Source organism: Grus americana, chromosome 3 (assembly GCF_028858705.1).
Source record: "Grus americana isolate bGruAme1 chromosome 3, bGruAme1.mat, whole genome shotgun sequence".
NCBI lineage: Eukaryota > Metazoa > Chordata > Aves > Gruiformes > Gruidae > Grus > Grus americana.
The window spans coordinates 8,196,007-8,221,759 of record NC_072854.1 but is presented as its reverse complement, the minus strand read 5'-3'; the positions used below and the strand labels follow the sequence as shown (position 1 = coordinate 8,221,759).

The window sequence follows — 25,753 nt, the reverse complement described above, 5'->3', positions numbered from 1 at the left end:
AGTCAGTGGAAAGGAATAGGCACTTATTTACTTACTTAATAGGGACGGTTCACCACAATCGGTTTTAGAAATCTATGTTAGGGCATGAGTAATCTGCTGTAAAAGTGCTTTTCTTTTTTTGACTCATCATACAGGAGTCTAGATGAGAAGTTCAGTGTAGACACCTGCATTTAGCCAAATGAAGTTTACGTTCAATGTCTTTGATCCTTAATTTACCTTACAAAGTTTTTTCTTTCTCTTCTGTGTGCACGTATAGATCTACGTGCTGTGTAAAACACTGACAGGAGACAGTGATGCAGCCTTTTTAGTAATTGAACATTTTCACATAAAAATTAAGCATTTCTGAAAATGTTGCAGGTTTCCATGGGATCCAACTGGAACAGCAAAGAGAGCCTGAAGCAGTTTTCCTTTTTTTTCCCCTTCCCAGTTTCTCTTAATGAATATAAATGCTCTTTAGTTGTATTTTCTTCAGCTTTTGTGTGGACTGCACACCTGTGTTAGCTAGATTTCTTGTTACTGCATAGTATTGTTTCTCCAAGAACATCCCGACCACAATTAAAATAGAGGCTAGTCTCTCTGCTCCAGTCCACCGGGAGCCATTAATAACAGCAGCTGTGGTAAACTTCACTCTAGGTCTGATCCTTCTGAAGAAATCATGAGGGTCCAGCCAACCCTAGGATTTAGCTACGGTGTAACCCTGCCACAGATTTTACAGTTAAAATACATGGAAAGTAATGAAGAGAGCTTTCTAGTTACTCAGTTTCTGACACTGCAGAATGTCTCCATATTGTATTAGAAAAGAAGGTCATTAGCGTTCTTTGTTCAGAAATTATGTCACTCTGCTTGGTGGTCGCATTGAAATGCTTTTTTTGTAGGAGTGACCTCCACAGACTTCTGAACTGTCAGTTCCATCTCTTATGATTATCTCTTGTGTTGCTTTGAATACTAATGGCACAAAGCCGTCCTTGTCTGCAGTGAGCACAATCCAAGAAGAGCCTACAAAAATTAAGCAAAAAAAAAAAGAAAATGAGTGTACTGCTCTGGTTACGTAAAATGTACGAGCACGTTTTAAAAAGTCAGCCAGCACGCAAGCGGAGCAGGCTTTCTTTTTGTGCACTAAAGCCTTATTACACTAATGACATTAAGGTCTGACAATCCATGCTAAACACACCTTTGTGTAAATGCGGAGGGGGGGGCTAAATGAAAGGTCTTGAAAGGTTTGAGGCATTTTGTTCCTTATTTAAAATAAGTTGAAAAACAAGGTGCATCTTTGCTAGTTCTGATAAACTATAAGTATCTCCATTTTCTGAAAACTCAGCCAGCCTTTCCATGCTGACTTTTGTTCTAATGACATCTACTTCTGTTTATCCTTTTTGCTTATCTGCTCTACCCAAATGATGAAGAGATCATAAAAACTGAAAATGATGGCAAAGAAAATTATTGTGCTGTATTTGTTCCAGAAGGAAGTAGGGGTTTTCATCTCCTTTACTGTCAAGCTAAGATTGCTCAGTATGTTTTCAAATTCATATAGCAAATGGAAGGAAGTTACACCTTGAAGATGATTTACAAAAAATACAATGATTTACAAAAGATGATTTTCAAAAGCTGATATAATAAAATTTCTTGTCCTTTAATTATTTATCGAATCTTCTCATAAAGAAGAGAATGAACAAAATTTGAATGACATTTTTAATCCTTTTTTTTCTGGGGGAAAAAAAAGGCAAGATTAAAAACTAAAAACATCAAAACCGTGCAGGTTGACTTTCTGTATTGCATAGAAGCAGAAAAAAAACCTATCCTGCCTTTGTTTTTTACTTTCCTTTGCAAATCAGCTTGACAATGAAGGTATATGTACCATGTATATTTTTCTAGTGATTCGTCTGTTTCCTTTTAGACTGGATATTGCAGTTCTGATAGGAAATAGTGAATTCTCTATTTGTCTTTTTTCCAGTTTGACATTTTATGAAAAAGAAAAAAAATCTGTAGCAACTGAAAAGCATGGTGGGAGCCCTTGTATCACACGTTTTTCTTAGAGCATATGATCCTGTCATTACTGAGCAGAGGCATTAGCTGGGATCTGAGGTAAAGAAAGCTCTGTTATGTTCTGTTGTTGAACTTTTTCATTTTGGGAGGTAAAACTGTGTTTTGTAAAGGAATGCAAAAAAAGGAAGTGTAGAAAATCCAGAACCATGCTTAATTTTTGTCAGTCATAACGAAGCATGGTCCTGGACAAGGCAAATCTCCCATCCTTATACTATTAACAAAGCACTTTTCCAGGCTGCTACACTATTCCATGTTGTCAAGTCATCTGTTACATCATAAGAAGATTGTCATTCCAAACCATGAATCTTTAATCTTCTACTCTTAATACTTTCTTTCTAATTCTGGACATGCTTCAGATTCTGTAACCAGTGGGCCTGAAAGTGGAAATTCTGCTGTCCAAATCGATTGTTACATTATTGGTTAAATTGATAAAGCATACTCTTTTGTCAAACTCTTGGGACTTTTTATTTTCATTCATTGAAATATTTGAAATTCTCTGTGTCGTTGATAACACTTGCTTTGAAGCGTATTCCACAAAAGATTTCAATCTTGGAAAAACCTTGTGCAGAATGTAGTACCCTTTTTCTATGCACAATTATTACAATGATGATCTGCTGAAAAGAGAGACTTCTGTGGGCTAATACCAGGGCACTATATGACAGGCTATATTTAGTACAGGTAATGGTATTACAGTCCTGGGCTTAAAGTGCAAATGATGAGGCCAAGTTCATTGCTCATATAACTCTGATGATCTTAGTAGTCTTGCTGTGGGTATGAATTTGGCCTACAGTTGTGAACTTTTTCCCCCCAATTTATTCAAGTTTAAGTGTTTATTCATAGTAAAAAATGCCAGGCTGTCATTGTAATACAAGCACGCTCTTCATACATCCCCTTTAATTATACAGTATTAAAGGATGGGAGTGATATTTTTAAACATGACATTTAATATTCATGCCTTGTGGCAAAGGAAAGATTTAGGAATATAAACCTGTACTGGTCAGAACTGAATAAAGAGCTACATAACACTTCTGCCCCAAACCTGATAATTTTGCAGGATATTGGTGAGTTTTAGAAAGATTCTTGTTTCAGTTGTTCTTTTTACTGTCAACAAACAGACTGAATTTCAGAAAAGCCGAGGACCACATTGAACAGAAAGAAGGATAAGTTAGGATGATTCTGAGAGACTGTGGTTTTGATATCTCTGAAATCTAATGCATGAAATTGAGGAGTGGTGTTCTGCTAATTAAATATTAAATATTCAACTGTTCTGTAGAGCTGAAAATAGGTTTTCTCAAGCCCATTATTTATTATTTCCATACTGAATTCTAAACCTCTTTTTTCATTATGGGCATTTGTTTCTAAAATCAAGAGCTGGAAGTACAGGCCCAAAATGGTATCCTGCTTGCCCTGCAAAGCTTCATTGTGTTATTGCAGAAGCCTGCTGGGGTATAGCTCAGGCCTCAACAGCAAGTAGAGTTTTTTCATATATGCCTCCACTGCACTGTACAGTCGAGAGAGATTGCTGACAAAAATATGAAACCTGCATATCCTTATCTTCTGGAACAACCCTCAGAAACTGCTGTAAGCCAGGGGAAAACCAAAATGGCCCAATGCGTCTTGGATAAAGGCAGTTGCCCTGATCTGTGTTGTATTTGTAGCCCCTTCATTCTTGTGGTCTCATCAACAACAAGGAGATAAGCAGAATATGAATGGCAGAATGGTGCCTATTTTACATATCTTTTTCCCACTGTCCTTGGTGCCAGCACCAGTGACATCTCGGGCCTGGTTTCTTTTTCATCAATAAGCCTGTTATATAGCATTCTGCTATGTAGCCGTTATTATTTAGAAAACTATAGCTTATATTATTACTTTCCTTTTCTTTTTGATTTCACCAACAGTTGAATTCATTTCTCATAAGACAGAGTATACCGATTAAACCAATGTGTCTCAGCCTGTCAGGGGCTAAGACAAGGGGCAAGACAGAAAGTAATTTATGGATCTCTCAGTGTGGAAACCATGCAAGGAGATCATAATTACAGACAACTATTGTGTAGTGTAAGATCATAATATACTTAGACTGTGATGAGAAAATCCATCAGAAGCATTATAGAGAAATGGCTAAAAAATAACAGTATGTGTTGCTGAGAGGCTAGCATACATCAACAGACAGGGACAAGGTAATTCAGAGATCAGTCTGGGGCTAGGATTGAGCTTCATTGTTTACCTTATATTAAAAAATCCAAAATGCTACATGATACATATATATATATAATATTCTGAGAATGAATTTTTCTCCAACCTAGTCTCTATTGTCAAGTCTGGGACATGCTTGTAAAGATGGGCAAAGCAAAATGCCAAAAGGTCTCTGGGAAGCATTTCTGTTTGCAGGTAACACAGTGTAATGATTATTTTCTCATCCTTCCTCTGTAGAGGCATCTAACATGTTACCCTGGTAATAGGTAGTTCTGCAGTTACTTAGCATTTAAGTGATTTCTAGAGACACTCTGCTGTATTTCAGACAAAGGAAAACACTTATCAAAAAAAGTTAGCTATCTCAGTTTACTACAGCATGGGGTAATTATTCTACCACAACTGCCTCTTTTATGCTAAAAATCTCAGGTGAAACCAGATATCAGAAATAAAAAGAACATACCGTGTTTCATTTCAATAACAGGCAGATCAAACAGCTGCTGGACTAAATTCAAATAGATCTTGCCATCACAGAGGAGAACATCTTTTGTTTCTTCAGTAACTGCTCCATTTGAAAAACTTTTCTTCAAATACATGCATGTAAAAGAAAAGATCTTGTTAAAGGCTTATACATTGTGCTTGAGTTCTTTTAACATTTACTCTGCTCTTACTTCTTTCAGTTCTTTAGTCATTTTGCTGCTTCTTTGTCTGTCTTTGCTACAATTTATAGCTGACACCATCATGCAGTGCAATCCTAAGAACAATCTCTTAGTCCCATGTGAAAAGGAATATGCCTCTTTGCTTTTTGCTTTGTGTGCTTATGCAGCTCAGAACTGCATCAGCCCTATATATATAATGTCTTAGGTCATGCATATATGCATCCGTTGGGCCTTTCTGCCTGAAGAGTCAATTGAGTGGAAGGGAATATATCATGCCTGGAACAAAGTTGTCCAAGATGCTACCAGAGCAAATGAGTACTCTGCTCAGTTTCAGTTACACGCGTGGGTGGTTTTGATAGTCATTGGTCAGCTATTCCACCCCAGTACTGGCACAGAGGGAACTGCAGAGAGACTGGACATAGCAACAATCTCTCTGAAAAGCTGTCATAACAAGGTAGCTTGGGAATCCTGTGACTTTCTTTGAGAGAAAGGGAATATATGGATTCACAGCCCTGGAATTTGCTCTGACATCCACTAAAAGAGCAGACTTGAATATAAGCATGAAGTTTAGCTGGCCTTGAGAATTGACACTTTTGTGTTCCATCATTCTGATTACTGCAAAGTACAAGGACCACAAAATGGTTGAGCTAATATGGTTATGGAGTGGATATATATTTGCATTTAGATTTTCCTATCTGCTGTCATTTGAAAGTCATTTTAGCATTAAAATTTTTCCAGTGACTCAATACTATTATAAAATATATGTGAATTGGATATTTTCTTCCAAATAATCTTTCTGTACTTTGTCCTGTGAATTTCATTTTGTTCTTTCCTCTCCATACTTTCCACCTCTGTGGTTCCTATGTGTTATGTTGGGGTTTTTTTCCCTTTGGCATCCCTTGTGTTTGCAATACCCACGGACTTACCATATTTGTTATTTGAATGAACAGTCTACTTATCCCATTTCCTAGACCTTTCTGGTTTGTCCATTCAGAAGGAATCCAAGTTAATGTTTTAGAATGGGTTGAAAACACGTCATCCATCCTGTTCTAGTTCAACCCTGTCTGTGTCTACTTCATATCTTTGAATCTTTCTGCTAATATGAAACTTACAGTTCAGTGGATTCACAGCTGCATCTTCTATTTCTGTGCAGAGTAATCTAACCTTTGACTAAATAAATGTCTCTTTCAATGCTTGTCTTCATTTCTAATGGTGCTGTCTTTTGACTCAGTTGCGCTTTCAGTGAACATGCGCTTTTTTTCTGTGTAACAACCTTTCTAAATCAATCACTTTCATTTTTCTGTACATAGTATGTATGCTGTCATGCAACCACATTAGATTTTGTAAATCAGAATGTCTACCAACTGTTGTAAAAGTATTTTTCCCCCACTCTATCATAAGTTGGCCATGCAGATAGTCTGCTGATTGTTATTTATGTATTAGAGTAATGGATAATGGAGAATTTAAGTATTTTGATAATGGAGAATGGATAGCAGAGAATGGATTGAGAGCAGCCCTGAGGAGAAGGACTTGGGGGTGTTGGTAGACAAGAAGATCAACGTGACCTGGCAATGTGTGCGTGCAGCCCAGAAAGCCAACCATAACCTAGGCTGCATCACAAGAAGCGTGACCAGCAAGTTGAGGGAGGGGATTCTGCCCCTCTGCTCCACTCTCATCAGACCCCACCTGCAGTACTGCATCCAGCTCTGGGGTCCCAAGTACAAGGAGGACATGGAGCTGTTGGAGCGAGTCCAGAGGAGGCCACGAAGATGATTAGAGGGCTGGAGCACCTCTCCTATGAAGACAGGCTGAGAGAGTTGGGGTTGTTGAGCCTGGAGAAGGGAAGGCTCCGGGGAGACCTTCTAGCAGCCTTCCAGTACCTAAAGGGGCCTACAGGAAAGCTGGAGAGGGACTGTTTACAAGGGCATGGAGTGATAGGGCAAGGGGCAATGCCCCCTTAAGCTGAAGGAGGGTACATTTAGATTAGATACAAGGAAAAAATTGTTCACGATGAGGGTGGTGAGACACTGGACCAGGTTGCCCAGAGAAGTTGTGGAGGCCCCCTCCCTGGAAGTGTTCAAGGCCAGCTTGGATGGGGCTTTGGGCACCCTGGTCTAGTGGAGGGTGTCCCTGCCCATGGCAGGGGGATTGGAACTAGATGATCTGTGAGGTCCCTTCCAACCCAAACCATTCTATGATGCTATGATTGATCAAAGATGTAAGAACCGTAAAAATATCGTTCCATTAAAATCATGAACCTTCCAACTTTCAAAGGTCTTCTCATCTCTTTACCCATTCAAAACAGCCAGAAATCTGTTGCAGTGTAATTAATAGGGAAATACCTAAGGAATGCATCAAAGAAGTATCATTTTCTTAGTCATAATCCTATAGGAACTCTTTATTACAGCTATAACTATATAACAGAACTTCTTTGTCATTTTTAAATCTCTTCGAATTACATAGTACTATATTCTACGGAACCCAAATACATTTAAAACTCAATGGGCTGAATGTTCAGCAGTGAGCATGTGCTTTGCATTTACATTGCAAAGATGTTATTTGCCTGTACAGGTGTTTGTGCAAAGCTTTTCATTGCTGCATATAGTAGATTAGTACATCTAACAACTACTTCATTTTCCTGAATTCAGGTTGAAATAGCAGAGTTTATTCAAACTTGTACTTCAGGTAATGGATTATAGAAAAAAGGTGGACTGTGAATGAGTCAGGCACATTCCCTTGACCTGGTGGTTCATTTTTTCATGTAGATATGTTTCAACTCAAGAATAATCAGAAAACAATCTAGCTCTGCCTCTGTTGATTTGAAATCAGTTGAATGGAAGTGTATAGTAAGGATGACTTTGTTCTAGTATGTTTCCAACTTAGCCTTGCAAGTTAATATTGGAACAGCCATTAGAAGTGGAAGACATGTTTGTATATACAAAACTACACAGTATCTATTTTTTATCCTAACCAGTTTTTCAAGTACAGACCTCAAAGCTTACGTTTCAGAGTTGTTTGTCTTCCATCACTTGTGAGCATTCATATTAGCTATTCTCTGTTTGTCATTTACTTCTGTTTATAATGATAAACTTAATCATTTTTGCATTTATTTTTGTCTGTGGGCAAATTCTGTCAGGTCAAGAATCTTTCTCTGGTTTAATCTTCTAATTATTTAGCTTTTTTTTTTGTTTAATGTTTAGTTTAAGTGATGAAAACATGCCTTCTCTTTGAGGAATATGTTCACACACAACATATCATAGATTAACTGATTTAAACCCATGACTTCTTGAGAGGCAGTATTATACTGTTAGTATTCCCTTTTTATAGATGACCAACCCATTAGACAGGAAGCTTAAGAGATTTACTCAACGTCATGGAAGTAATTGGTGACAGAGTTAGAAATACAACTAAAATCTCACCTTAGTACTTCCCATTTTCACGCCTTAACCCAAGGACAATTTTCTAGTCAAATCTACATTTAATCCACATCTTCCCAAAATATGCATCTGGTTTTGCTGTGTTGCTATTTATCTCCAATAGAAACCAGTGGACTTGCAATTCTCATATTTAAATTCCTGAATATTAGTTGTTTGATCCTAAACCAAAGTTTATTGGTAGACAAAGAACATATTTATCACAGAAGAAACAAATACATTTCCGTGTATGAGTGGATATTTTCAGATAAAGTTTCTGTAGCCAACTTCTAGCAGTATATCAAGTCCAAGTCTCCCTCAACAAAAATCCAACAGAAAGAAACCATCGATTCAAGAATTGTTTTCCTTCATCCATGTCAGCCTGCCCCTTGATCAGATTTTATAGCCTATAAAGGGTCTTTTGGGCAGCAGCCAGCCCATCAGAGCGTTGCCAAACTGTCTTTCAAAACTCCTGTTTTGCAATGCAAATATATACGGGGAGAAGAAAATCATTTACTAAGGCAAAAAGGGTCCCTGGATTAGATGTTATACACCGTAGGTCTGCATGATAAATAAACATGTCTTTTATCACTTTTTTGAACCATACTGAGCAGTTAGCTAGTTCTGCCTCTTGACCTTTTTCACTATTTATCTTATATTTCCTAATGCACTGCCTGGATGCTCAGATCCATTTGCCTGGATGCTCAGATCATCTTCATGAACTTAAATTCAACGACTGATGAAGCAGTGAGGTAAATAAGAATATGCCACCAATCAGCATTGTTTTTACTAACACTGGGTTAGTGATCGATTGCAGTTTGAATGTGTCTTTCTTGTACATGGATGTCTAGAAATGTAAAATGTTTTCCAGCTGAGGGCCCACAGCTGTATTGCCCAGTATTGCATTATTTACTGGATGTACCTCACTGATGTACTGCAGACTGCCTTTGTTCTTTTCATAAGCGTATCACATTTTTGATTCATGGTCATCTTGTAGTCACTTAACACATTGAAGCTTTTGTCATCCTTGGTTGTTTCCAACTAATGCATATCCAGTTTATAGCAGAAATTCCTTATATTAGTGCTAGAATATATCAATATGTACTACATATTAGTTCATTTCAATCCATTTTTTTTCTATTCCAAATGCTAAGGTCATCAAATTACAGGTGCAATATCCTGATCCTCTATTGACTACTTCCTGTCCTACTACTGACTTTATGCCATACACAGATTTTATTAGCATATCTAATCAGATCATTAATGAAACTTTTAGATTAACCTGAAGATCAGTCAGGAAAGAATCCTCTAGTAAATTTCTTTGATTTTCTTTTTGTATTACTATAACTGTTTACTATCTTCCTTCCAGCTAATTCCTTAACCATCTTATATTTCTTCTATTAATCCCTATTCTCTGCTGTTGAACAAATAATTTCCCCTGTGGCATGATTTCAAGTACTGTACTGAATTACAGGTATTTTAAATATTCTTCATATCCTTTGTGTTAATAATCTGTTGTTTTATAAAGGAAAGCTATCAGGTTAGTCAGTCACATATATGCATCGTAAGGTGAATAGTGCTGCAGTTGCCTAGAACTCCATTTTCATTTTCTTAAATCCTTGATTTCAGCTCTCTGTGTTGTGCTTCAGTGGTAATTTCAGTTTTGATACCTTAATACCCATTAGTCAGCTTGCTTTTGCCTTGCCCCCACATTCACTGTGTGGGATGAGAAAAAAAAAGTAAATTAAATAGACGTGGGGGATCTGGCCAAGAAGACAATGAAAAGAGAGTTACATGGCTAAGGAAGAGCACTGAAGAGGAATGAGAAATATGATTTTTGATATTTAAAGTGCTCTGTGTCATTAAGCCTTGTTGCAGCATTGCCACAGGTAGTATTAATGAGGTTTGGCAGCCTGCACTGCCCCTCTTTCCGGTCATGATTTCCACTGTTGCCGTGATTCCTGTTTGATTTTTGGTGAATTCCGAATTTGTTCTGGTAGAGATCTTAATGTCTTGGCTTGCCCTTATGTAGGACATTCCAACTGCAACACTAATTAACCTGTCAGAGAAGCATAAGTCCATAAAATGTTGATGTTGGAAGAGATCTGAGGTGTTCAGCAGGGCTTAAAGCCCAGTGTAGTTTGCATTTATAGTGCACATCAGCATTTCAGATGATATGATGCTAGGATTTCTCTACTCTTGGAACCTTGTTAATAATTCTGCAACTAATGTTTAAGGTATATTGTCATCTAAGATATATCCTTTGTCCTCATGCTTGCGCTTCCATTATCTTTATGTTTTGAGCTTGGAGGGTTTTTTAACTCAGAGCTTTACTTTCTTTGCACAGTACAAAAACTTGGATTCATTTTTGACATTACATATTCCTTTTCCTTTACATCTGTGTATCCAACAAACAAATCATCTGGTCTAATAAAAGGTATTGTGTCTCCTCTACCAACCCTGCTTGTCTGCTATTGATCAGTTTCAGAACATTGTTGTCAGAACTCGTTCTTAACAAATTCCTCAACCTTTGCTCAAAATGTTATCCGTGCATTAATCACACCTTGTCTTGACTACTGCAGGTCTTTATTTTACGGTCATCCTAAATCTCTTCCTTCTAAACTTCAGGATGGCTGACTAGTTTCTTACTCCAGGGAGCAGTCACATCACCTTCCTCTTCCATCATTTTCATGACTTTCTTTATATTACTCAACCCGAGTCAAAATTGCCCTTTGGATTTCAGAAAGGTTCATGGTCTTATTACAGCTGATCATTGCAGCCTGGTCTTTGCTCATTTTACTGTGCCACCCTTATACCCCCCTTCTTTATCTCTACTTCATGTAATTCTATCAGAAAAACTTTGTTGCCATATGTTTGGATCCTTTCTATTCATCTTCCAGCTCTGTGTAAAAAATTGTTTATTTTATAGCTGACCTTGGCAATAAAATTTCCCATAGTAAATTGTATGAAGATGCTGTAAAAGTACAAATTGACTTGTATACAATTATTCGTGAGTGCTAAGAAAAGGAAATCATGGTGACTAATTACTGTAAATATATTTATTTCCTGTTTAATTCTGCAATATATGCTCCTAGTGATATACAGTTTTGACATAATACTGCTTGTGAGCAAAATGTAGTTTTAAGGTATTCTTCAGATTAAGATGAATCTTATTCCTCCTGGAGACATTTGCCTAAATGCCATTAATTTCAAATCCAGATTGGCTTTATTTCCACTGTAATTAGCTTTTGAATGAGGCTAGGTTGAATATTCTGCAGCTGTTTCTTTTCTGGGGGGAAGGGATGAAAAAGTATCTTATTGCAAAATGAAACAGAAACAAATCTGTGACAGATCCTCATCTCATATCTTTTTTTTTTCCGTTTTTTTTTCCTTTTTAAATAATATCCTCTTACTGTGTCTGTCTGTCTGCCCTCCCACTCTATCCTGAATCACAAGTCTGTATGTGATGAAAGAGCAATAATATTTGCTTTTCAGGGTTGAATGATCAAGTCACCTCTGGTGGCTGAATGCTATTACACAAGTGATAGTGCAGTGACATTTCCAAAGTGTGAGTGATCATGTTTTTGTTTTATGGCTATGGGCTACATAGAATATAAATTCTGGTAGTACTGCATGGACGTGACTTCAGAGGAGTTATAGGTAGGCTAGCACTAACAGAATAAACAGAGGTTTTGAAGACTATTTAGTGAGCAGACATTATGAATTATTAAGTAATACACATTTTGTTTTATACTATGGTTTTCTAAGCAGAACTGGAAACATACATAGATATGTCAATAATGCTTCTGCACAACAGTGTTCATAATTGCCTGTTAATTATTGCTACATTTTTATCTATTATGTTTTAAACTTTCCTTTTATGTTTCTAATGCATAAATATGGTTATGCAGTACTTATTATATTTTATAGTACAATAGATTTCTCAATCAAGATTGAGCCTCTGCCGTGCTGGGGATTATACAAGCACTTAAGAAGACATGCACTTGGCACAAAAAGCTGAAAGATAATGGCCACATTATTGACTGGACTGCAGTGTTTCTAAAGCTTAGAATGTTTTCCACAGGCTGATATTTATATCATAAGGCAATAAAGCTATTTCCTGACTTTTTGCACTGTGAACACAGAGCCTGGCTGGAACCCACAACCCAGCTGGTCTCTGAGCTCACAGAGGGCTAATCACCTCCTGAAGGAGGAACAAGGTTCAGATGTCTAAATCCAAACTAATCAAAACAACTATTTTCTGAGAAAATTATTAGCTGCCTATAAAGCAAATATTTCCCTGTCTGTCTGGAGGCCTTCTTGCCACCAGTCTATTTTTCATTATTTTTTGGCATCGTGCTGTGATCCTGTTAGATTTCAGAAGAGGGGCTGAACTATGCAAGGCATTAGTTGCGACTTACACAGGAAAGCTATGTGTCTAGGAAAGACATTAAGTGGCACTTTTTCTGAGTCATAATGCAATACTAGCGGTGCTTTCTGCTGGCTCAACTGAAACTAACCTGTTCAGATAAATAAGCGTCTTCCTTTCTAAATGTAGTTAGTCTAGCCGTATTTTAGAAGCACTAATTTTATTTTAGTTTTTTTGCTTCCAACAAAAAAACCCAGGATAATTAATTCTTACTCCTTGTGCAAGCAAGCGTGCACAGTGACTTCAGATCTTAGATTAATGTTATGTGTCACAAACAAAACTTCTCTTTGGAAAGGTTAATCCAATCGAATCCAAGAGATAGGGCTGCTTGCTAAATAAATAAGTTGATTTATGTTAAGAAATCAGAATCAATTTGAACATGCTGGAGAACAGAAGGGCTTGCTTCTTGGCAAATAAAATCCTAAATTATTTAAAATAGACATGTTGCTTTTTTCACCAGAATTTGTATAATGTATTCAAGTTAAATTATTGACTAATTCAGATCGAAAGCTTTGCTTTTATCCAAAGTACCTAACATACTAGAATCTGCTTAAATGCCAAGTAAACAATTGCTTAAAAGTAATGAATATGATTTAATTGAGTCACCATTCCCTTAATGAGTGTTTAAGGAGGGGTACTTAGATGTCTGTATGGATTCCTTTAGAGCAAAAGGAAGTCAAATGTGTTTGGGAAGTACATACTTCAGCATTGTCACAATGTAATGTATTACTTTGACATAATGCTGCTTATGTTGCAGTAGATAAGAATGCATTTATAATTGGCATCTACATCCTGAAAGGGACCCCAGTTTTAGCAGCAATATCACTAGCATCAGCATGACCAAAAATATAATCAGTATAATGTTAGTATTACTGCAAATAATACTAAGAGTAATAGCCAGAAATAATTACCCAACCTACATTCCTTAGTTGAAATTCTTCCTGAAGTCAGTAGGAATTTTGCCAAAACAAGGGTGGGATAGGAACAGGATGATTTGGCATTGGTCTATTTATTTAATGAAATGATAATTACATATTGACAGATATTTTTTTCCAGAAAATTTGAAGTGGTAATGTTTTACAAATTGAGTATGTCCAGCTCTGTGAAGGTAAGTAAGTGGTGGGAAATTAAAGTAGAAATAAGCCAACTTCATGTCATTCCCATCTGAATTTTCCATAAATTGAGATTCAATATTTGTTTCAGCCTTCATGAGAGTCTAGCTATCTTCAAACTTTGGATTTGAGCTCAGGTTTGAATTTATTATGTTTCTGGTGGGCTACTGTACCACCCTACTCATAGGCTCATCTCTAGACTGAACTAACATATAAACCTTTTGTACATTAACAACTGTTTGGCTCTGTTCTCTTTCTTGGATAGATGCACACAAAGCCAGCTGGTATCCAAGACAGTTGTGCATAATCAAAGAAGAACGAACAGACACAAATCTCCCATGTGAAGTATCCTCTAAGTTACCCACATCATCCTGAGTTATTGTTTCAATGACAAATTATAATACCATTTTAGATTAAGCTTGATGCCAAACTCAGGTTACATTTCTCATGGGTTGATAAGAATTAAACTGCATCCTCTTGACTTAAAGCTTAATAAATACAAGATTGTTTAAAATATCAGTGTCCTATCACAATATTTTTAGGCTGAAAAAAAGTTACCTGGAAAGTAATATGAAGGACAGGTGGTTCCTGTGAACATGGATAAGCTAAAGATCTCCTCCCGTTTTTAGCGAAGTCCGTTATTTCAGAAAGACTCAGTTGTAACTCATTGAAGCTGCCACAAAGTCTCTCTAAATTTCTAGATATGTGACTAATTCCTCTTTCGCTTGGCAAATTGTTTTTAGGAGACACACTTGATGTTTCCTGGATCACATTGAACTGCACTTTAGGGGAAGCTGGTCTGTTGGAAAGCCTGGCAGGTGTTCCAAAACCAAGAAGAGACACTGAGCGATTGGTAGGTTCAGCATCCAATGTTTCCAAGGCCACTGAGGGGTCACCTGGGAGCCTTTTTTCATCCAGGTCGCTCACACTTGATGAAGAGCTCTGCTCATAACTAGGGCTCTTTACTTCTTCAATGAGTCTTCTCCTGCCACTAGGTGATTGAATAACTGTGCTTCTTGGTATTAACAGCTCCCTGCTTTGAGGTTGGTCTTCCATAGCAAGATTTTCAAAGAACTTTCTTTTTCCAGGTATATTAACAGAGGATTCAAAGTTATAAAACATATTCTGCTTAGTCTCAGGCAATGCTGAAGAATCTTCTTCCAGCATCAATTCTTTGATCATCAAACGCATTACATACCTGTCTGAACTTGAAGATGGAATGAAACTAGGCTCAGGGAACTTTTGCTTGCCAATCAGAATCAATAGGAGTTTATCTGTCAAAAAGCATAGGCCCTTTGGTCTTTCATTTTTTTCCAGCTGGATTTGTTGAATGTGAGGCATGCAAGAAGAGGTTACCGAATACACCAAAACAATGTTACAAGTATTAGAGGCTACTGCCACAATCTGAGCTCTAAGGTCAAAAGCCATTATATCAGGGACCAGAATACCTGGGATGGTGACTTTTCTGGTAGTGGTTACCTTCCTCTCAAAAGTCACCAAAATCAAGTGAGAAGAATCTTGACCATTTGTTGCTGCAGAGTCTTTGCGTTTCAGAGTAATAAGAGGACCGGGATCAGACCGACGGTGGTTTGCAAGGATATGGGTTAAATCCACAGGTCCTGATGAAGAAGAAGCAACTGAATCAACACCTGATCTATCTGAATCTGTGGACTTTCTTCGCAGGTCCATGGAGTATTCCTCATCGCCAAGCACCAGAGCAGACTGTGAGATTAAAGAACTGGTTTCTGTCCCAGATGGCATATCAAATGCAATGCCGGCATTCAAACCACAGATATTATCTAAAGGAAGCTCAGTAGCTACAGCAATTTGGAAATCCAGTGTGGCTTGTATAGCACAGATATAACCTCCCACATCAAAGACTGGGCAAAAGGAGCAGGTATTTAGAGTTTTCTGAGCATCATCCCATATGTAGGAATGCAGGGCACTGCCTATAGCCACTACTAAACGATTACCATCCTTAGTCCAGCAAGCACAGTGGATAAGCCCACTGCTTTTGATATCTGCCTTAACTCTAGCGTTGTCAGTACGAACAGCGTGCAAGACTGAAGCATCTCTTTTTGTAAGCACAGCCAAGACCTCCTTCTTTGGATGCCAGACACAGCCCTGAGAAAGCAGTGGAAATGGCTCACCAACTTCACAAGTCTGAGAAATCAAGGGTTTGTTCTTCTCTGCAGTGCTGTAGCCCAGCTGCCAAATGCTAACGTGCTTTTTATGCTGCACAGCGAGCAGAGCTGGGGCGTCTGTAGAGCAACACGGGCCCCAGTAAAGCCCATGAACATGTTCAAATTGACCAACAACACTTGAGTCTCCAAACTTTAGTACTCCATTATGATAGTATAAAGCAGTCAGTATTACTTGCTTCCCATCTGTCCAGGCAATTCCATACATGGGGTGGATGGCCTGATATAAAGCATTGAGGCCAGTTCTCAGCAGCTTTGCCTTTCCCAGCTCCATCTTTTAAAGCTTTCAGTCTAGTGGTGGTTGTTCCAAAGTAGAGAATCCATGGAATTCACTTGCAGATCACGATGAGGAAAATTTTTTCTCATGTCTCCTTCCCTTCCTTTCCAGAATCAAGCACGTTTTTCTGCTAATAATCCAAGAGCCTATATTGTGAACTCCTTCCCAGTAAGCCTGCAGCTGCTCTTCTAAGTATAAATCCATGTCAAAGCTGCTTTTGCTATGTCTTTTCCTGGGAGGAGTTATCATCTTCATGTGATGGCTAACAAGGTTTAACCAATTACTGTACGTTTTCATAGAAGTCTATTTTTAACTCTTCACTGCTGTGAGTATATTTAAAAATAACACTTAATACCTTGACCTTCAGTGAATGAAGGTCTTTGGTGAAGGCTGGAGAGAGATCATACACTGTTAAGCCTAAGTATTAAGCTACATCCTGAAATAATGACCTGACACTTCTTTCAGCCAGCCTTTGAAGGATAAAAGAAGATTTAAAGATACCTGAGAACTGTACAAGGCAGATTGCAATCTCTGATGGACGGCATCTTTCAAAGATACAAGATCCTAAGTGGCTATGAAAGGCAAGCAGAAAAGGGAAATCATGCTCTGTTTTGTTAGTACTTACAGGAGAATGAAGGAAGGTGAGATTTTAAAAAAAAAAAAAAAAAGTAAAATAGTCTAGAAGCAAAGACAGCTGATTCACGTTCATTTTACCAGGACAGATTTCCTGGCTACAAATATATATATATACCAATATGTATATATATTTCTCTCTTGGTCTTCCCAGCCACCTGTATCTGAGGACTGTTCCCTCATCATATAGCCAAAATCCAAAGGGGAAGCCAAAATTTTCCTGTTTCCCTAGACCCTGCAGTTTCTACAATATGTAACATAACATCCTTGAGGTGACAAAGACCCAACCAGTAAACTCACGTAACACAGTGGGGCCACGTGAGGATACGCCAGTTTGGTTCAGCTGTATTGTTTCAGGATCAGAGCTTGTTCAGATGGACTACCTTGGGTGTCTCCATTCTTCCTTCCTTAGCACATCCTTTTCTGGGGTTAGTTTGGACAAAGCCTGCCTGTCACTGAACGTAAATTGTCAAGGTGGGACTCATTACTTAAATATAAGCAACCATTACTATTTTAAATGCCCTAGAATATCTGAGACAGCACACTGTCACTTACAGGAGAGTAGTGCTGTTCTGGAGTGGCAGCTGGCAACAAAGAGATGATCCCTAGATAGTCCCTAGACTGTCTAAGATGGCATTAGAAGCTTATATGCAGGTAACTGAATCCATCCTCAGCATCTTTTTGTAGTTCTTCTTTTGCCAGCATCTCCTTTCCGCTTTGATGTAACTTGTGCCTTTTGCTGCTTACATAAAAAAAAATAATGTGAATAAATTAGACCTGAGCAGAGGTTTTCAAATGATCAATATATATATTATGGTTAAAGATTTAATACCTAGGTATATGCATTCTGCATCTTTGGCTAATTTGTACTTTATATATTTTTATAATAGTACCTGGGAAAAGCAGACCTCTTGTTGAAGGCTGTTGGATCACTGCTGTAAGAGATTTTTTAGTATCCTTTTCCCAGGTATATTTGCTAAGGATGGTGAGTACCAATAAAGAACTCCCAAATTTTTGTAAAGTAATCATACCATATTCTCATTCATGGCTACTTGTTTTTTGTAGATTATTTCATGAAGATTACATTCAAAATCAAGGCTTTTTTTTTATTCATCAAGCCAGCAGTGATGACTGGAATAGGTAAAAATTAAAAAGCTAAATATGCAGGTTAAAAGATCCCTTTTAAATCAAGACTCCTGAATTTTTAGTCCCAGTCTGTGCTTGCAGTGAAACCATGTTTTTTAATGATTTTACTTCACCCACTGCTGACACAGATGCCCAGGTCATGCTTAAGATGCCACACTGCCATACCTGTTTCACGAGGAGCTCTGACTATTCTGTACTTCCTCAAAGTGGTAGCAGGATTATTGTGTCATATATTAGTGGTAGCTTTTTTATTTATAATGAATAGATTACATTAAAATACAATCGCAGCAGCTCCACAAATTTGCAGAGTCTATATAAGATATTTTTGTTTTGCTTTAAAATAATGCTGCTTTGCTGTCTTCTGGATGTATTTTACTGAAACTGATAAAGCTATTCTTTAGCACAGCCATCTCATCTACATTCTGAATGGTGCTTTAAATATCATAACAAAACTATGTTGCAGCTGGATTCTAGCAACCTAAAATGTATTTTGGATGCAGAAATTTCTGCCTCAGTATGACTGAAATGCTCAGAAGATGTTTCACTAAGGGTGATGTGTGTTCTGCCAGCTATGCAGACATCTTGAGATCATGGAGTACTCGTGGAAGATTGGGCTTTCTCATTTTCTCATCTCTCATAGCATGCATCTGCTCTTCAGCAGTGTTTTTGACATTATCAGAGGGCGATACAAGGCTGAATCTATGAGATTTGCCAATAACAGAATCATCCTCAATTTTGGAATTAAGGACATCTCACAAACACTGAGGTCTTGAAAAATATTTGTACCAGAGGCACAGTGAGGTTTTCATCTATCTCTGAAAGCATGAGGAAATCAGACTTCATCTGGTGTACTTCTGTTTATTTCTAGTTAATTCTCTAAGATACTCAGATATAAAAATGACAACATCCACAAAGTTCCACTGCAATGGTAGTGAGGTGATGAGGTAGTGAGGCGATGAGGTAGTGAGGCAGCTTATTACTGCTTTGTCCATCTTTTTTTCCCCAAACTCTAGCACCTTTAGTTCACCAGGATAATTCACCTCCTGTTTCCTATCACATAATGTCTTTACATCCTGTGGTAGAATTTTTCTAGAAAAACTGAAGCCAATCAATAAAGGTGCTTAGCAGATAAGGAGTTACACAGTTCATTTAAAGCCAAGGAGGCTCAGAGATCTCTTACTACAAGGAATGTTTGTAATACAGCTTCAGTGAATGTGAGATGAGGCCCACTGAAACCAGACTCATGGAGAGACACAAAACCTTTCACAAGTTTGCTGTGGCCTTTTAAAAATCTCTAAGGCTCAGTGTTCGTTGAAATCTGCAGGGTTTGGACACACGACAAGGACTATTCTGTAGCAATTGAGTTTGAACCTCAGGCTCCATTTGGGATAACATTTGTGGATCTCAAGGAAAGATTCCTCCCATGGTTCATTCTGTGGGTTTTTTTTCAGTGGGAGAGAATAATGTGGGCAAGAAACTTCTGTGAGAACAGAATCATCTAGTGCCTCCATAAACACAATATATGACGAAACTAATTTGAGATAAGATTACCTTTCAGAGTGTATCTTTAAAAAACTATATAAATAATGGAAGAGTTATAAAATATACAAGGGAAAAAACCCATAAGTTATGCCATGATTATAGAATGTAAACAAGTTATACTCAGGATCAAAGCAAATTCCAGATTCAGGCACAAGGTGAACAAAAGAGACAATGAACTTTCGTTTGGCACAGCCTCATTTTTAAAAAACAGGATAAAAATAGAGGGGAAAAAACAAGTTTCCCTCATTCAGTTAGCATATTTTACTGGAAAAAAATTAAATAATATTCTGTGTTACCTTGGCATGGACAGATCTATATAGCGCACACTCAAAATAAAGGCTGGTAATTGAAAACTCTCCTGGCAATACTACAGTTTTCCTTTGAGATCCAAGAAAGAAATGCAAAGAGTAATCTGTTAGTAGTCTGAGACACTCTGGTGAGCAACCACAGTCTTCACACTGATACTGAACTAGATTCTGATCCTATTAGCATCTCTGTGCCTCTGATTAACTTTGGTATAACTCAGATCAGAATGTCATAGGATCATGGGATCATAGGATATCTTGAGTTGGAGGGGACCCATAAGGATTATCGAGTCCAACTCCTGGCTCCACACAGGACCAGCCAAATCAGAGCATATGACTGAGAGTGTTACCCAGACACTTCTTGAACTCAGTCAAGCTCGGTGCTGTGACCACTTCCCTGGGGAGCCTGTTCCAGTGCCCGACCACCCTCTCAGTGAAGAACCTTTTCCTGATACCCAACCTAAACCTCCCCTGTCACAACTTCATTCCATTCCCTCGGGTTCTATCACTGGTCACCAGAGGGAGGAGATCAGCACCTGCCCCCTCGCTCCCCCTCGTGAGGAAGCTGTAGGCTGCAGTGAGGTCTCCCCTCAGTCTCCTCTTCTCTAGGCTGAACAAACCAAGGGACTTCAGCCTCTCCTCATATGTCTTCCCCTCTAGACCCTTCACCATCTTTGTTGCCCTCCTTTGGACACTCTCCAATAGTTTTATGTCCTTTTTGTACTGTGGCACCCAAAACTGCACACAGTACTCGAGGTGAGGCTGCACCAGCGCAGTGTAGAGTGGGACAATCACTTCCCTAGACCGGCTAGCAATGACATGCTTGATGCACCCCAGGATACAGCTGGCCTTCCTGGCAGCCTGGGCATGCTGTTGACTCATGTTCATCTTGCTGTCGACCAAGAGCCCCAAGTCCCTTTCAGCATGGCTGGTCTCCAGCGTCTCATCGCCCAGTCTGTATGTATAGCCAGGGTTGCCCCTTCCCAGGTGCAGAATCCGGCACTTGCCCTTGTTAAACCTCATGCGGCTGGTGATTGCCCAGTTCCCCAGTCTGTCCAGATCTCTCTGCAAGGCCTCTCCACCCTCGACGGAATCAACAGCTCCTCCCAATTTGTTGTCATCTGCAAAGTTGCTCACGACGCCTTCTAGTCCTACATCCAAGTTGTTTATGAAAACATTAAAAAGGATTGGCCCTAAAATGGAGCCCTGGGGAACCCCACTAGTGACTGGCCACCAGCCTGATGTAACCCCATTTACCGTAACTCTTTGGGCCCGACCCGTCAGCCAGTTGCTCACCCATCGCACTATGTTTTTGTCAAGCTGTATGCTGGACATTTTGGCCGGAAGGATACTGTGAGAGACAGTATCGAAAGCTCTACTGAAATCTAAAAAAAATTACATCAGCTGGCTTCCCTTGGTCAACTAGATGGGTGACCTTGTCGTAAAAGGAAACTAGGTTTGTTAAACAGGCCCTTCCTCTCACGAACCTGTGTTGGCTGTGACTAATGTCACCCATGGTTTAAATAAGATGTTTCAGCTGGTGGCACCTTGGCTGGCTTTGTCCTGCAGAGTGATTCCAGCCACCGAGTCTCTGTTGCTTTGGAGGAGGTGGTTTTCAGAAGCAGCCTACAAAGTCCAAAACTGAACACCACCCACCAAGCTGCCATAGCTGTTAGTTAGTAGCTGTGAGTTCCAATAGTTCATAATAAATGTTGGAAAATTAATCCAAGCCCTCGTTGCAGAGGTTGAGCTATCCTTTTTTATAACACTGTTTTCAGATTGCTGTTTTCTCACATTGCTATACTTAGTATTCATCTGTCTTGGGAAATTATGAATAAACTTTGAGTTCAATATGTATCAGAGCTAATGAGTTCCAGGCTCTTTAAGTATATTTACCTGGATATTTCTTGTCCAGTGGGAGACCGGTATCTAAATGGAGATCAGTGACAAGTGGCATTCCTCAGGGGTTGGTATTGGGACTGGCGCTGTTCAACATCTTTGTTGGCAACATGGACAGTAGGATCAAGTTCACTCTCTGAGTTTGCTGATGACACCAAGCTGTGTGATGCGGTCAACACGCTGGAGGGAAGGGATGCCATCCAGAGGGACCTGGACAGGGTTGAGAGGTGGGCCTATGCGAACCTCATGAAGTTCAACAAGGCCAAGTGCAAGGTCCTGCATGTGGGTCGGTGCAATCCCAAGCACAGCTACCTGCTGGGTGGAGAATGGATTGAGAGCAGCCCTGAGGAGAAGGACTTGGGGGTGTTGGTAGACAAGAAGATCAACGTGACCTGGCAATGTGTGCGTGCAGCCCAGAAAGCCAACCATAACCTAGGCTGCATCACAAGAAGCGTGACCAGCAAGTTGAGGGAGGGGATTCTGCTCCTCTGCTCCACTCTCATCAGACCCCACCTGCAGTACTGCATCCAGCTCTGGGGTCCCAAGTACAAGGAGGACATGGAGCTGTTGGAGCGAGTCCAGAGGAGGCCACGAAGATGATTAGAGGGCTGGAGCACCTCTCCTATGAAGACAGGCTGAGAGAGTTGGGGTTGTTGAGCCTGGAGAAGGGAAGGCTCCGGGGAGACCTTCTAGCAGCCTTCCAGTACCTAAAGGGGCCTACAGGAAAGCTGGAGAGGGACTGTTTACAAGGGCATGGAGTGATAGGGCAAGGGACAATGGCCCCTTAAGCTGAAGGAGGGTACATTTAGATTAGATACAAGGAAAAAATTGTTCACGATGAGGGTGGTGAGACACTGGACCAGGTTGCCCAGAGAAGTTGTGGAGGCCCCCTCCCTGGAAGTGTTCAAGGCCAGCTTGGATGGGGCTTTGGGCACCCTGGTCTAGTGGAGGGTGTCCCTGCCCATGGCAGGGGGGTTGGAACTAGATGATCTTTGAGGTCCCTTCCAACCCAAACCATTATATGATTCTAAGATTTTGTGATAATATTTCTGTGGATCCGAGTTCAGTGCCTTGCTGGAAAAGCTGAGATTCAGACTTCATTTTCTCCTTTATCCATGGTAAAATAACTCTTTCTGGGCTAAATCTAGCTTCCAGTTAATTAAATTGATGTTAATATTCCTGGTGACTTCAGAGGAAGACAGAGCCAGCTCAATATGTAATAAAAACATAAGAGTAATCATTTTTCTAATAGTAATTTAACTCAACTTTATAAAATGTTTAATGTTTAATGGTATTTTTACTTCAAAAATATTTCTATTTAAAGCTACTCACCACGATTTCACCAATTTAAGTCGATGTGTCATTTAGTTCAATACTTTCAAGAAGCTTGAGTAATGTATTTATTTTTCCACATTGACATTTCTTTGCCTTGAGATCTGATTTTAAAAAATAGTTATCTGTCATAAGCTAACTGGAACAGAATGTAAAAATGATGCAGAGTTAATAACGATACAAAATACGTAATCTGTCAGAGCAGAGCTACTGATCACACTATGTAAATTAGCATTCTTTTGACAGTGATATGTCTGTGTGCTGTTACTGCTCTCAGAATGGGATTTAACCCCCTAGTTAGCACGTTTTTGTATGTATGTCAGGTAAAGTGGGAAAGATCTAAAGGAAGATTGGGGTTTTTACATAAATATATTTAAGAAAACTGTTAAGAAGTTTGGTTAATTAAAAAAAACACTTATGCAAATTATCATGTAAAGGTAAGGCCCTGATCTTTTCTGCGCAAGCTATATTCAAACTAAGGAGGCAGGAAAGTCACAGCTTCTTTCTAAGACTATTTCTTTTATACTTGCAGTGCCATGGCCTTACCCTTCTGGAGTGACTGCCTGGGCCAAATGTAACAGGCTAGCTTGATCTGTCATCTGCTAAATGGAGGCATCTAGCATGGGGACACATATGATGGAGGAGACACTGCTAGAGTACAGACAAGTTTTGCAGCTTCTTGTAGAAGTTCACAAATTTTGTGAACTCACTTCCACACTCAGTGATGCGCTGCTAGACAGCAACTTTCCAAATGTAGTAAGTATGTGACTGACTGCAGCTGGTCCTCTGACATGTGACATGCAGTTCTCTGAAATGCCCCTGGTTCTCAGGGAAGCCACCAGAGATGCTCTGTGCCATCATATTGTTCCTACTTGAGCATAGATGCTATCCATCAGTCTTGCAGGAGGGTTGTCAACAGTCCTCTTGATGTTTGTGGTTCTTGGAACTCCCTCTCTTCTGTAATAGAAAGGCAAATATGTAATAGTAGCACAGCAGTCCGGAAGCAAGTTTGGGGGAGCAGAGTTGGTGCAGCATTTGTTAATCTCTCAAGCCTTCCCTGTTGTGGTTTAGAGTGAGACTCTTGTGGTTCATTGGGGTGGGGAGAAGAGGATCAAACCTTCCCAGAAGAACACTTCAGTCTTGCTCCCAGCAAGACTGTTGGGCTCAAGGGTTTTCTGGCTTTCACAATGCTAAAGCAAAATAGGTGAGGGAAGGAAAGCACATAAAGGGTGGTTATGCAAACATGGTCCCAGAGAATGAGACTCATTTCACATTGAATTGCAGGGGTGGGATTCATGTCACAAATTTCTATTTCTACACTGAGGTATATACATATGGCTGCCTATATGAAAGTAGTAGCCAAGCTCCCACTGGGCAACTGAGTTGACCCTCAGGTCTCTAACATATCTCTAGAGACACACTATAATTGTCTAAGTCTGACCCTGCTTACTGGTTCGTTTAAAGGTCAGTGGTGAGAAATAGACACTTTTAGGATATGATTCATTCCATCCTAAAGTACCTAAAATAGATAAATGAATCTTGCTTCATGATTCTAGCTGAAGTGCTCAGATAGGACATGGCTATGGACAGATGAATGCCAACGAATGGTTGCGTAGTCATTACATGCATGTCTGTTATAACTAGCACATTTATCCCTGATCAGCCCACTGATAGCCCTTTCTAGAGCTCCATGCTTCCTGCCCACATCCTTCCCACTGCTGAATGCCCTCTCTGTCTCAAACCGCTATTTTGTGACTTAATACTCCTATCTGTACACCCCAGTCTCTTGTGCTCACTTTATAAAGCAATCGAGTCTTCGATGGTGTTCTTAAAAAGGCATATTTCCTCAGCTTGAACTGGGTTTGTGTGGAATAGAATCTTAAGGAAAGTGATAGAAACTCCAGTACTTACATTATTAAAATTAGACTAGGCAGAAGTGTATGAAATGTTCTTTAGGAAACATTCCTGTCTTGGCAAAGAGAGGGAATGAATGATCTAACAGGTCTTTCCATCTGTAAGTCAACATTCAGCTTCCAAATTACGCCAGTTTTTTCTTTCATAGGCATTAAATGTATTTGGTTTTGAAGACATCTCTTATTAGCAATTTCTTTTTTACATGACGAGGCAAATTTATACTTTTGAAGTGATATTTTTATCATTTGCACCAAAAACATCTGATAACTTAGCAACTTCTTGCATGGCTAAACACTCTTTGCTACAGTGTGCATGCTCAGTTAGATCACTCTCATTTGAAAGCCCATTGTGACTTGAAGAAGAACAAAGGATAATAATATTTTCAGCAGATATATATCTCAGCTTGATAATTTGTAAAGGTCACTTAAAATCTCTCTGCCCTGGGAAAATAATTTATTATTGTAAAGTAACTAAGGACAGTATGAGCAGGACATAACCTGATAATAACTGGCTGATTGACAGTGTAGACAGAGTCAAACTCTTAGCAACATCCATTTGGAAAGTGCACTAGAAAGCAAATTTCATAAAGTATATAAAAATTGGTTGCTTCTGAATCACATGGATTCTAGTATCTGTTCAAGCAGTTAAACCATGTTGA

The 25,753-nt window shown here is 39.1% G+C and overlaps 1 protein-coding gene across 1 annotated transcript; it reads right to left on the bottom strand.

The window, feature by feature from the left end:
* Window positions 1–491: 491 nt before the first annotated feature.
* On the bottom strand, window positions 492–16,321 carry LOC129204938 (WD repeat and coiled-coil-containing protein-like). The gene is made up of 3 exons (XM_054821769.1): window positions 14,405–16,321; window positions 4,697–4,817; window positions 492–996 (listed from the first exon to the last, which is right to left on the bottom strand). Exons 1-3 carry the CDS (start codon window positions 16,319–16,321, stop codon window positions 830–832), a joined length of 2,205 nt encoding a protein of 734 aa, XP_054677744.1. The 3' UTR covers window positions 492–829.
* Window positions 16,322–25,753: the final 9,432 nt, after the last annotated feature.

Excerpts from the sequence above, each read along its gene's own strand:
- LOC129204938 (XM_054821769.1), bottom strand. The coding sequence starts at position 16,321 with ATGGAGCTGGGAAAGGCAAAGCTGCTGAGAACTGGCCTCAATGCTTTA. Across the intron at positions 4,818-14,404 it reads TCCTTCATATTACTTTCCAG|AAAAGTTTTTCAAATGGAGC; the intron begins GTAACTTTTTTT and ends ATGTATTTGAAG. Across the intron at positions 997-4,696 it reads TGTTATTGAAATGAAACACG|GCTCTTCTTGGATTGTGCTC; the intron begins GTATGTTCTTTT and ends TAATTTTTGTAG.